Genomic DNA, 13,005 nt, shown 5'->3' with positions numbered 1-13,005 from the left:
TCCAAACTTGTGGGTTTTGGCTTTTGTGACTCTAATTTAATGAAGTCACATTTACTTTAAATCAAACTTAACTCTGAAAATATTGCCATTTTTTTCACTGACTGAAAGCTGACCGTCTTACCTCACTGTCTCTCGCTTTTTCTTGCTCAGTGGAAGCATGGAATAATTCCAGGTAATTTAAAGCGTATTTTTCAATTGGTGTAAGCTGTTCCAAAAGTATATTTTTTGAATAGGGTTAACAGCAAGTTAATAAAAGTCAAGTTCCTTATACAACCCACTCACCAACATTTGAATCAAAAAAGTGATTTTTCTTGCAGTGAACAATAAATATTTCATAGAACGGTCAAATTTTTAAAGTAGGTAGTTGTAAAGGAAAACATGCCCAAACCTGCTCCATGAAGTCAGCTAGTTCCTCTAATTGGGATGGTTCTTCATCACATGGCACGTTCTCAGAGTCTGAGGACAGCGCATCAGTGTGTGGTCCCGGCACCCCCTCCTCTGCGGACTTCTGGGCATCCTCCTCCAGATACTCAATACTCTTGAGGGCCTGAGGAAAGTCGATGTTTAGATTGCCTTGACAGACTTTTTAAATGAGGGTAGTTTGAAAAAGAGCCATCCTATGTAAAGTTAATGGAGATGCCTACACTGTAATCACCCACTCTCTATAAAGGCCATCCACTCCTTCCCTGAGGTCCTCTTACAGGTGAAAATGATAAGGCACTTAGAGAATACAGAAAATGAGCGGGAAACCTCCTGGGCCTTGCTAACCTTACTATCGAGTTGGACAGGCAGGCCCCATGGAAGGGCTGAGCACTGACGCAGGGAAAGCGTGCCAGGGCACCCAGGGCCAGGGAAGCTCCGAGAACAAGAAAGGCCCAGGAGGCTCTGTCTCAGACCGGATGCACACCACTGCCCTCAGCTGACAGACACAGCAGGACAGAGGCTTCTGTCCAGGAAACAGACAGCAGACGGACAGCCCAACATTACGGCAGCAGGAGCAAGTCCACCGCGAAATGTAGCATTGATGACTATAACATACAAGACAGCTTTATCACAGTGCAAGACACGCAAGTTAGAACGAGGAGACGCCACTGTTCATCTGCAGAAACAGCTAGGAACACACGTCTGATAGTTACCTGCAGATGTGGGCAAAAGACATCTGACATGGAGGTATGGTTTTTAGTTAGAAGATACAAATTAAAAACTGATACAATCTGTTTCCAGGGCAATCTGGTAAAACCTGCAAAGTTATATAATACTACTTCGACACTATACACAGAACTTATTGCCAGATAGGTGGTGCACCTAAGTAGCAAACATAAAACAACGCAACATGTAGAAGAAAACAGAGGAGGATGCACGGCGACCTTCAGGTGGGCAGAGAATCTCCTCAGCAGAGCACAAACAGCACCCACTATAAAGACAGCAGACGTGGACCCTGGATGGTGTCAGAACTTGGAACTTCTGCTCATCAATATATAGCGTTTAGAAAGGCAAACCACAGAATGGGAAGATATGTCACGTGTATCAAACAAAGGCCTTTTATCTGGGATACATAAAGAACTCCAACAAGTCATTAAGAAACAGAGACAACTGGCCAGGCATGGTGGCTCACGCCTGTAATCACAGCACTTTGGGAGGTCGAGGCAGGTGGATCACCTGAGGTCAGAGGTTCAAGACCAGTCTTGCCAACATGGAGAAACCCCATCTCTACTAAAAATATAAAAATTAGCCAGGCGTGGTGGCATGCACCTGTAATCCCAGCTACTTGGGAGGCTGAGCTGGAGAATCACTTCAACCTGGGAGGTGGAGGTTGCAGTGAGCCGAGATCATACCACTGCACTGCAGCCTGGACGATGAGTGGGACTCCGTTTAAAAAAAAAAGAAAAGAAAAAGAAATAGAGAAAAACCCAATAAAAAAAAATTGGGAAAAGCCTTGGCATTTCTTTAAAAAGTACTCAAACTATCAGTAAATACGTGAAGAGGCACTCAAACTCATCCATCAACAGCAAAACTACAAATTAAACCACAATGAGACTATCCCACATTCCACCCTGTAGCTACGGTGACAGGACCAGCAATTTCGCCTCCACACCACCACCCAGAACAATCCCATGGTGGGAGCATCCCCGGTGCAGCCACAGCATCTCCTGAGGTCAAACGTATGCAGCCTGAATTGCACATGCGTGCTTACCAAAGACAAGGATAGAAACACCCACAGGAGCGCAACTCAAATTAACCACTCTACCACATCCATGAGCCGCAGATCTGATCAACTGTGGTATATTCAGACAGAACTCTACACAGCAGTGAGAATGAGTTACCGACTGCCGCGCACAACAAGAAGGCAGACCCGAAGGAAGAGCGCCCCATGTATAGAAAGTGCAGAAGCAGGGAATGCTGTCAGAATTCTCAAGAGGCAGCACCGATGGGGGGACAGGCCTTCTGAGGAGCCAGCCACATCCTCCTCCTCCACCAGATGCTAGCTACTAGGTGCTTCTACTGACAGAACATTTCTCCAGCTGGAATCTTTGTGATGCGTACACTTGCTGCATGTTTTTGTATGTCAACAAGGACTTTTCTTAAAATCATTTTTCAGGCACAAATCCTCTGATGACCGTTGCCCATGATAGAAGAATCCTACAGCCACAGTCCCGTGCAGCAGGTACGAGCACAGCACGCTAACGTGGATCTGTCTCTGCTGGCAAAAGGTCAAGGCTAACCTACCTCTCTGTTCCCAGGGGCCGGTCAAGCCAGTGAGGAGCAGCCATCCTCCTCACACACCCACTGCAGCGAGTCCTGCTGGCTCCACCCTCCAAAGACCCCCCTGCTGCCCCGGCAGGTCCCCCAGCTTTCCTCACCAGCCTTGCTCACCAGTGTTACTGCTCTGGGACTCTTAACTGGGCCCCAGGATCCCCCTGCCTTGCTACAACCGAGTCTCAACAAAGGAGTCAGAGCGACTCTCTTAGGTCATGCCAGACCCTGCACCACAGCTTGACTCAAACCCTTCCAAGGGCTTCCTGCAGTCAGGCCCCACCTGGTCACACCCTCCCCACCCCCTCAGCCACACTGACCTGTCTACTGTGGTGACCACAACATTCTCCCCTGGACTCAGCATTTCACAGCTTCTCGTGTGAATAAATTACATGCTTTACTCACTAGGTTTGGTTTCTGCCTCTCTCCTTACTAGAATATAAGCTTCAGGAAAGGTGAAATTCTTGTCTTTTTTTCGATCCTGTATCCCCACTGCTTAGAACAATGCCTGACACACAGTAAAACAATCAACAAGTATGTTTCCAAAGAATCTATGTGTTGAAATACTATGCTGCTGGGAAACAACAGAGCCAATACAGAAAATCCCAGACTTCTGATGGACACTTGGGTTGATTCTGTGTCCTGGCTGCTGGGATGGTGCTGCCATGAACACGAGGGTGCAGACCCCTCTTCTACGCGCTAATTTCAACTCTTTGGATAGACACCCAGCAGTGGGATTGCTGGATCCTGTGGGAGCTCTATTTCCACATTTTTGAGGAAGCTCCCTGCCGTCTCCCATGGTGGCTGTGCCAACGACGTTCCCAGGAACAGAGTGCAACAGGTCCCTTTCCTCCATGCCCTCACCAACACTCGCTATCTTTTGCGTTTTGATGACAGTCATCCTAACAGGTGCCAGTTGGTACCTCATGTGGTTTTTATTTGATTTTCCTGATGATTAGTGATGCTGGACATTATTTCGTCTACACATCGGCCACTTACATGTTTTCCTTTGAGACACACAGAGTCAGGTCCTTTGCATATTTTGTCTTTGAGACAGGGTCTCACTCTGTCACCCAGGTTGGAGTGTAGTGGCACGATCACAGCTCACAGCAGCCTCAATCTCCTGGGCTTAAGAGATCCTCCCGCCTCAGCCACCCCAGTAGCTGGGACTACAGGTCCTCACCACCACACTCATAGTTTTTAAAATTCTTCTTGTAGAGATGGGGTCCCACTATAATGCCCATGCCAGTCTTGAACTTCTGGCTTCAAGCCCTCCTCTAGCCTCAGCTTCCCAAAGTACTGGGATTACAGCCTGAGCCACCACACCTGGCCCTAGCTATGATTTTGTGTTGTTTTTCTTTTCCAACCTCATGCATGTATTACCTCCTTAAAATGGAATGAGGTTGATCCATACCTCCTGATACGTAACAATCTGTAAGGTATTTCTGTGTAAAGGAAATGATACACAGACAATCTCCAGAAGAAATGTGAGAAACGGGGTGGTGGCAGGGTACGGGGCAGGGCAGGAGACTGGCTTTTCATGATAAATTCTCAAAGGTTTGGGTCATAGGTGGATCCCTCAGGAACAGACATGCTCTGGGGCTGGGGGAATGGGTCTCGCCCTGTTCGTCCTGTGAGGGTCAGTCTATTAAAGGAAGCCTGCTGTCTGCCCCTCGCTCCCTCTCTCGCTCCGTGGCCTGCACATGCAGCTCCCCCTCCCCTTCTGCCACCATGGAAGCTGTCTGAGGCCCTCACCAGACAGATGCTCAATCCTGAACTCTGCTGCCATCAGAAACGTGAGTGAAATAAACCCCTTTTTAAAATAAATCACCCAGTCTCAGGTATTCCTTTACAGCAACACAAACGGACTAAAACAGTCATGCCCCAAGTATTTCTTACTTATTTGGTAACTGAGTAATGTTTAGAAATGGAAGAGGAGACAGCATCAGAGTTGATGAGAACAAGCTAAGCACAGGCAAGGACGGGGCTGACACCATGAGGCTGGGAGGCTCAATCTCACGTGTCTAGGGACAGGTGCTGAGAGGCTGTGCAGTGTGCCTGGTCTCGTCTTTAACGCTTTCACCGAAAAGAAAAACATACAGAAAAGCCCATGCAGTCAGGCGCTGTAGTCAAACAGGGCAGGAAAAAAGATGCACAGGGATACCAAATCCTTCCAAGGTAAGAGGCATAGCAAGGGGGGCCCCAGAACAAGCTCTGGAGGAGTAGCAGGGCCACATGAAGGAAGAGAGGACTCAGAGAACGAAGGTAGCTAAAAGCCTCCATCTCCAGGACGTGAGGCTGTAGGGCTTTGGCAGGCAGCCATGGGGACAGGGAGGGAACAGCGGCCCCGTGACAGGTATGTGATGTGTCCACACAGCAGCACCTCCAAAAGGGAAAAATCAAAGGACCCAAACATGCCCTCTATCTTCTAGTACCCACGCCAAAACAGTAAAATACTGACATAACCCGACAGCCAAAATATTATCACTTCAACAGGCAGTCAACATTCAAAAGTACCAACATGATAGTCTGTGTTCTTTCTTACACTCAGTCTTCACAATCAACCGGCACCTGACACTTAGCACCTGAGTGCAGGCTAGTGACTGCTCTGCTCAGGGAGAAGCCAACACAGCCAGCTGGAGGGGAGCAGGGGCAGTGCTGGTAGAGCCTCCAGAGGAGGCAGGAATAGATTTCCACAGGGAGGGGAAGGAGCTGAGACTGTGGGAAAGTGCGGATGAAGACGGCAGCAACTGCTTCAGTGACAGGCCTGTGGTTCGCGACCTTTGTCACCATTTCCCTCACTTGTATTTGCAGTTCAAAATCCCCATGACGGAAAGAAGGGAGGGGGGAGGCTCCAAAAGCAGGGACGGGAAGAGGGCTTCAGGCCAGGGAAGAATGGGGACTAAGCACTCAGAGCCCCAGGGGAGGGTGCAGGTGTTCTGACGGCTCCCACCATGCAACTCTCCAGCCAGATTCAATGTATTCTCACCTCTATGAAAGGTCTTGCAATTTTGGGTGCAATGGTTTCCGTGACAGAAGGTTCCTGAGAAAGCACCACAAACTCCTCAGCTTTGACCGGGAAGCCAGCATCATCCATGGGAGAATAAACCTCAAACAGCTCCTGGATGGTTCGCTGAACACAGAGACATGCGTTACTCCCCAGTACAAGGTCCAAGTGTGCATCTGACCTGAGCTGGAGACCAAAGCCCCTCGCTAGTGTGCACTAACACCAGGCGATTCCATGCGCCGCACAGCGGGCCTCACCTCAAGGACTCTCACCGAATAAGGAGTACCTGAGTTAAGAAGGCCATGGAGTAGTCATTTCCCTGAGCAGCCACTTCTCGGATCAAATCTTTAGTTCCATTTTTCAACAATTTCTCTTCAATGGAATTGCCACTCACAAGCCTGCAAACAAAGGACATAAGATGCTAAGTCGGTCACCTGGAAATGCAGTGACAACAGGCTGGCCACAGTATGCAGATGGTGATCAGCGAGTCCACATCCCTCCTCCAGGTCTACCCCTGTTTGGAACATGCCTTCGTGGGGCCCCAAAGGCCGCTGTCAGCCAGCCCCTCCAATCTTAGCTCTCCTGCCTCCCAGACAGCTGACAGGAGGCCCCTCCGGAAGACTCTTCGCTGTTCCACCTCATCCTTCTACACGTCATCCCGTTTTTTTCCCACCAGTCTCAACCTGGAAATGTCCCACCCGGTCCTTCCAGATGTACCTCCAGCATCTATCTTCTCGGAAACCTTCACTGAGCCCAACAGGCAGAACTGATAATTTCACAGACTTGCTTGTTAACCCTCATGAGACATCTCATTCTCACGTAATTATGGACATTTTCATCTTTTTAACCCCTGTACACTACCAGACCCACAATAGGCGTTCAATTAAGACTATGATTTGTAGATGTGACCCCACTGGACAGACGGACCCCCAGTGCAGGGACACATGCACCTGAGTGGCTTCCTTAAGACTGTATCACTGGGGACACAGAACAGACCACGCAGTCTATTGCCTTCCCATGAGGCTCATCTGCCTCTAAAATGCTAAATGCTAACCCCCCAAAATGTTCACATTAAACAACTTTAACAGCATGATATTCACAGAGATGAAAACAAATTTTTTTTCAGAAAATTCGAAATTAAAAGGATCTTAAATATTAAAGAAAAACAATCATAGGGAACAGAATGGAAAGTGAAGACGTGAACCCAGACACAAACAAAGGAACTAAATACATAATAAAGGGAAATAGCAACATGAAAGACGGACGGACAACTTCATCAACAGCAAACCACCACCTAGGAAGACTTTCCTGGCCTTTCAATGAAAATCTGCTCTTTCTTGATTATATTACTACATGCTCATCGTAAATTATTTGATTACATAAAAGTATAAGAAACAAAACAAAACAAAAAATCACCTGGATTCCAATCACCCTGAGAACCATTAAAAAAGGTAGGGATGGCATTTCCACCCACCTTAGTTCACAAGAAGGTGCTGCTGCCTATATATGACGGTGTGCACTTCCACGGGCACACTTTTCCTAACAGGTGCACCTCATGGCTGCTTCAGGGAGGGCGGCCTGCCTCTCCTGCCCTCTACCCCAGCAGCCATGTCAGCGTGAACCTGGGTGGGTGTGCGCTTCCACAACGTTCCGTGTGAACCTGGGCGCGAGCTTCCACGAAGTTCCGTTTCAACCTGGGTGTGTGTTTCCATGACGCTCGGTGTGAACCTGGGTGTATCCTTCCACGACGTTCCGTGTGAAACTGGGTGTGTCCTTCCATGGCGTTCCGTGTGAACCTGGGTATATCCTTCCACGACGTTCCGTGTGAAACTGGGTGTGTCCTTCCATGGCGTTCCGTGTGAACCTGGGTGTGTCCTTCCATGACGTTCCGTGTGAACATGGGTGTGTCCCTCCACGACATTCCATGTGAACCCGGTTGTGTCCCTCCATGACATTCCATGTGAACCTGGGTGTGGTGTTCCACAATGCTCCGTGTGAACCTGGGTGTGTCCATCCATGGCGTTCTGGGTGCACCTGTGTGTGCCCGTCCACAATGTTCCATGTGAACCTGGCTGTGTCGTTCCACGATGCTCTTTGTGAACCTGGGTGTGTCCTTCCATGATGTTCCGTGTACTGTCACCTCATGCACAACCGTGTGGGAAAATGTCTGCCTCATTTCCTACTTCTCTGCATTCTGCTATCCTCGCTAAGCAGTGTATTACAGAAATCCCTCGACATGAGCTCATTTTCCACCTGGCTGCTCAATACGGTGGGATGGCTGTACCCCAGTGACTGCTTTGTGCCATGTGACAAAGCTGCGACACACATCCTTAGATAGCAATCCCACATTCCCATCAACATGAGGACATCCCTTTTCTAGTACCAGGCTGAGCAGGCTCGTTCCCTTAGGGTCTCACCTGTCTGGGGCATGAGAAGAGAGATCTCATCATGCATTAAACTGGTCCTTCCTTCTCCAGACCAGTGAGCTGGAGCGGCCTCTCATACTTTTTGGCCAATTGGGATGGACTGTTCATATTCACAGGCCCTTCCTTTTTAAAAGTAAGGTGGGGGGGAACTTTATATATCTTCTCGATTTTTAGGAGCTATTTAATCCTTTACTTACACTGAGAATGGCAAATCATCTTCCTGCTCTATCACCCGCCTGCCCACTGGGCTTACCGTACATGCACAATGCTCGGCTTCCTGTCATCTCCCCACTCATCACCTGCCTGCCCACTGGGCTCACCGTATCTGTACAACGCTTGGCTTCCTGTCTCACTGCAGCCATGTGCCTGTCTCCCCTGACTTCGGGGTCTGTGTGGGTCAGGCGGTCCCTTCCAGCTCTCGGCCACAGGCACTGTCTCTTCAAGAGTGTTCTAATACTGCTGCTCCACTGAAAACATTCAAGTCGTTCATCCCTCTGGACTCCACTCTGGTCAGCCATGGGAGCAGCACTCCAAGCCCGTCCTCTCACTCGTGGAGCGAAAGGTGTGCAGCACATTCATGACAGAAAGGCCCCCCAGTTACTGTGACAGCCAACCTCTGTTAACATGCAAACTCCCCATGGATGCCAGGCTATCTGCCCTGACACCAACAGCACCCTCATGCGGTTTGGGGGTCCCCATGGCTCATAGTGGGGCACACTCTCACCCGCAACACTAAGCATCTTGATAGCGGCCTTCGTCAGGATGTCCGCACCGCAAGCACACTGGCACCACCTTACCCAGCCACATGTGTGCACGCATACAACCTCCACACCCATGAGAAGCGTTTTCACAAAAATATTAAATTTTAGTATTACTTTGGAGAAACTTCACAAGTTCATGAACGAAGTCTACCCACTCAAGAACAAAGTGGGTCTTCACACTTGGCACAGCTCATCCTGCATCCTTCAAGGCCACCTCATGCCACACTTCAGATGCCCTGTTCCTGCACCGCTAAGGCCATGCCTGAGACTTTATTGCTACTGAGAATAAAACACTTTTCCAATTTCTAGCTAGTAATTGCTAAAGGGCCAACAATGCAGAATGGATTCCACACTAAGCCCTTATCCATTCAACATAAACCATGCACCAAACTTACATTCATCACCATGGAAACGTATGTATAATACACTGTTAAAAAAAAAAGTTTACAAAATAAGACATAGTGTGAGCCTTCTTAAAGACTCAGAAACATGTCTTGGAAAGATGTGCATCTAAATATTAATAATTGCTGCCTCTATAGGATCCTTGTTTTTCTTTACAGGCTTTCCTTTTTTTCCTCGAGGAACAAGGAATGCATTTATAGCAAGAAAAATAATAATCAAACAATTTAAATACAGCATTTGAATTACTATGACACCAACTGTCTTGTTAAAAAACAAATGGCGGGCTGGGTGCAGTGACTCACACCTGTAATCCCAGCACTTTGGGAGGCTGAGGCGGGCTGACTGCTTGAGTCCAGGAGTTTGGGACCAGCCTGGGCAACATAGTGAAACCCTGTCTGTACAAAAAACACAAACATTAGCCAGGCATGGTGCTGAACACCTGTAGCCCCAGCCACCCGGGAGGCTGAGCTGGGAGGATCACTTGAGCCTAGGTGATAGAGGCATCAGTGAGCCAAGATCACGCCACTGTACTCCAGCCTAGGCAACAGACCCTGTCTCCAAAAAAAAAAAAACAAAAAAAGAGGTTAAAGCACACTTGGGGTTGTAGTTGCAGTGTCAGCTACTACCTAGGAGATCTCATGCAGGGACCATAGTTGTCTAGTCTCAGGTTCCCTACTGGGAACTGACATGTCACTATGAGAGGCGAGCCTAGGCTGCACTCGGTACACAACCAGGCACAAAATAAGCAAAAGAAGTAAATATCCTATTACACTGTAACAGCAAGCACTTAGAAATTTAAACATATACAGTAACCTTTCTCCATGTCTCCCAATTGTGTTTTGACAGTTACAGTTTTTATCTTTAAAGCTAGTAATAGGCTGGGTGCTGTGGCTCATGCCTATAATCCCAGCACTTTGGGAGGCCAAGGCAGGAGATCACCTGAGGTTGGGAGTTCCAAGATCAGCCTGGCCAACATGGTGAAACCCCGTCTCTACCAAAAATACAAAAACTAGCAGGGCGTGGTGGCGCACACCTGTAACCCCAGCTACTCGGGGGGCTGAGGCAGAAGAATCACTTGAACCCAGGAGGTGGAGGTTGCAGTGAGCCGAGACGGCGCCATCGCACTCCAGCTTGACTAACAAGAGCAAAACTCCATCTCAAAAAAAAAAAAAAAAAAGGATAAGAATAGATTTTGGCTGGGCGCAGTGGCTCATGCCTGTAATCCCAGTACTTCGGGAGGCCGAGGCAGGCGGATCACGAGGTCAGGAGTTCGAGACCAGCCTGGCCAATATGGTGAAACCCCGTATCTACTAAAAATACAAAAATTAGCCAGTCGTAGTGGCGCACGCCTGTAGTCCCAGCTATTCAGGAGGCTGAGGCAGAAGAATCGCTTGTACCTGGGAGGCAGAGGTTGCGGTGAGCCAAGATCATGCCACTGCACTGCCGCCTGAGCGACAGAGCAAGAGTCTGTCTCAAAAAAAAAACCTATTTTAATTCTCTTTTTCTTCTTTTCACAGGTGTTGACCATTCTTTCAATAGCCATTTTACTAACAGGTAACTTTTAGTTCATAATAATTAAAACAACCCAAAATCTAAATCGTACTTTTAAGACTGAGGTACTCTGGAAGAGGTACCACATGTAAAAACTGAGGACGGCAAGATGATTTGTGTGAGCAGCATCACTAACTTACAATTTCAAGCAAATGTTGAGTATAAATAAAAGGAATAAATAAAACAGCAGAAACATACATTTGTCTGAAGGAAAACGAAACCTAGTTTAAAATTAGATATCATGTACTGCCTTTAGTGTTTCCTTTTGTTTCTGCATTAGTGCTTCCTGCACCAAAGCCTCCTGCAAAGCTTCTCAGTGACTCCATCTCCACACGGCCGTCCCTGCAGGCCTCACCTGTATATGTGGATGTCTTTGCATCTCCCGATCCGATCACACCACTCCTGAGCTTTGGCATCCATCACTGGATTCAAGTCATTGTCATAAAACACGACGGTGTCTGCCTCTACAAGGTTTATACCTGTGGTACGGCTGTGAGTGGAAAGAATGGCACAAAAAATCCGCCTGTCTCTGTTGAAACTCCTCATCAGTTCCTAAGATGAAACAAAACACTGGAGTTAGTATTCTTGGGAAATGTTGGGAAACCTTTGACACATTTCACCATTTATCAATTAGAAATTACCCCATAGCAGGCCAGGTGTGCCGGCTCACACCTGTAATCCCAGCACTCTGGGAGGCCGAGGCGGGTGGATCACAAGGTCAGGAGATAGAAACTGTCCTGGTTAACATGGTGAAACCCCATCTCTACTAAAAATACAAAAAACTAGCCGGGCGTGGTGGCGGATGCCTGTAGTCCCAGCTACTTGGGAGGCTGAGGCAGGAGAATGGGGTGAACCCGGGAGGCGGAGCTTGCAGTGAGCCGAGATTGTGCCACTGCACTCCAGCCTGGGCGACAGAGCAAGACTCTGTCTCAAAAAAAAAAAAAAAGAAAGAAAGAAAAAGAAATTATCGCATAGCAAAACTGCTTGGTTTGTATTCCATTCAACACAAGGCTCATGTTAAAGCAACATCAAGGTCCCTGCACTATATTATGGCTCTTCCGTGTAGCCACCATCATCTTACACTCACCCATCTCCAACACCCTCATACCCACGGTTTAAATAACACCAGCCATGAGTGACAAGAAAAAGTTAGATTCCACCTTGCATTTACTGTCAGCTCAACTTGTAGGCCCCAAAAGAAAACAGCGTCTTACTGGGGAGGGATATGTGCTTTCTCATCTATCCTCAGGCAATGCCAGGGCACTTTACAGGCAACAAAAAGCCCCTGGAGTAAGGCTGAGGAAGCAGGAAAAACAAAACCGTGAAAGACATTCCTCTAACCTCACTGAGGACCATGAAAGGAGATGACTTGAATACTTCTCTTCCATAACTATTTCTGTGCCAGAAACGAAACCTAACCACTGAACACCTCTCTTCCTGCAAAGCATTCTGCCTGTAATTTGTTAGACTATCACCAAGAAAACTTGTTAAACCACCTTTTGCTCTATTTCGTTCTAGGCCTCTTCAGTGTGTGCATGAGCATATGTGTGAGATAAAGCAGGTTGCATGACTTACAGGGCAGCATCTGGGGGACACGGGGCCATGCTACTGAAGCTGGCTCTGAAATGCTGCTGACAAGGGCCTAGTGCACCACATGGAATGCTGGGCACGGTTTCTGCTCATGAAGCTGCCGGGGCGCGGGGCCCAGGGACAACCCCTTATGCACTCACTCTTCTGCTGAACACTGACTGTTCCCAGCTGTGGATTACCATCAACATTTCAACGACGACTCTGCAGACAGATCTCACGTGGTGTGTTTGTTGTTATGTAAGTAAAGGGTTCTAAATACATCACCACTAAGGTTCAAATCCATACTGCCAGGCTGCCTTCTAGAACTATACTACTTTATGCCTCCACGGCAGGCTATGAGAGTGTCTGACTCACTGTGCCTGATGAATCAAAACAGCCTTGGCAAATCTAGTAAGTAAACAATGGGCATATTATCTTAACTTGTATTTCCTTTAATTCTAAATTGGTTGGAATTGTTTTCATATTTTTACCTCGTAGTTACCTCTTGAAGTACACCAGTATTGTCTTAATGATG

General features: G+C 47.8%; 1 protein-coding gene and 1 non-coding gene across 11 annotated transcripts in view; both read right to left on the bottom strand.

Moving 5' to 3' along the window:
• EP400 (E1A binding protein p400) overlaps window positions 1–13,005 on the bottom strand; it is a 127,997-nt gene that overhangs the window by 35,836 nt on the left and 79,156 nt on the right. For all 10 annotated transcript variants that reach the window (XM_008005252.3, XM_073021250.1, XM_073021251.1 and 7 more), the window contains 5 exons: window positions 11,257–11,453; window positions 6,048–6,159; window positions 5,744–5,887; window positions 389–547; window positions 122–205 (listed from right to left, as the gene is read on the bottom strand). In XM_008005252.3, coding sequence (XP_008003443.3) covers window positions 122–205; window positions 389–547; window positions 5,744–5,887; window positions 6,048–6,159; window positions 11,257–11,453 — 696 coding nt within the window. The remainder of the gene's footprint in view (window positions 1–121; window positions 206–388; window positions 548–5,743; window positions 5,888–6,047; window positions 6,160–11,256; window positions 11,454–13,005) is intronic.
• Window positions 12,071–12,206, bottom strand: LOC119624065 (small nucleolar RNA SNORA49). The gene has a single exon (XR_005240154.1). It is a non-coding gene; the product is annotated as a small nucleolar RNA SNORA49 (small nucleolar RNA).

Source organism: Chlorocebus sabaeus, chromosome 11, assembly GCF_047675955.1.
Source record: "Chlorocebus sabaeus isolate Y175 chromosome 11, mChlSab1.0.hap1, whole genome shotgun sequence".
Taxonomy (NCBI): domain Eukaryota; kingdom Metazoa; phylum Chordata; class Mammalia; order Primates; family Cercopithecidae; genus Chlorocebus; species Chlorocebus sabaeus.
The sequence above is the reverse complement of the archived record's forward strand: the minus strand, read 5'-3'. Positions and strand labels throughout refer to the sequence as shown.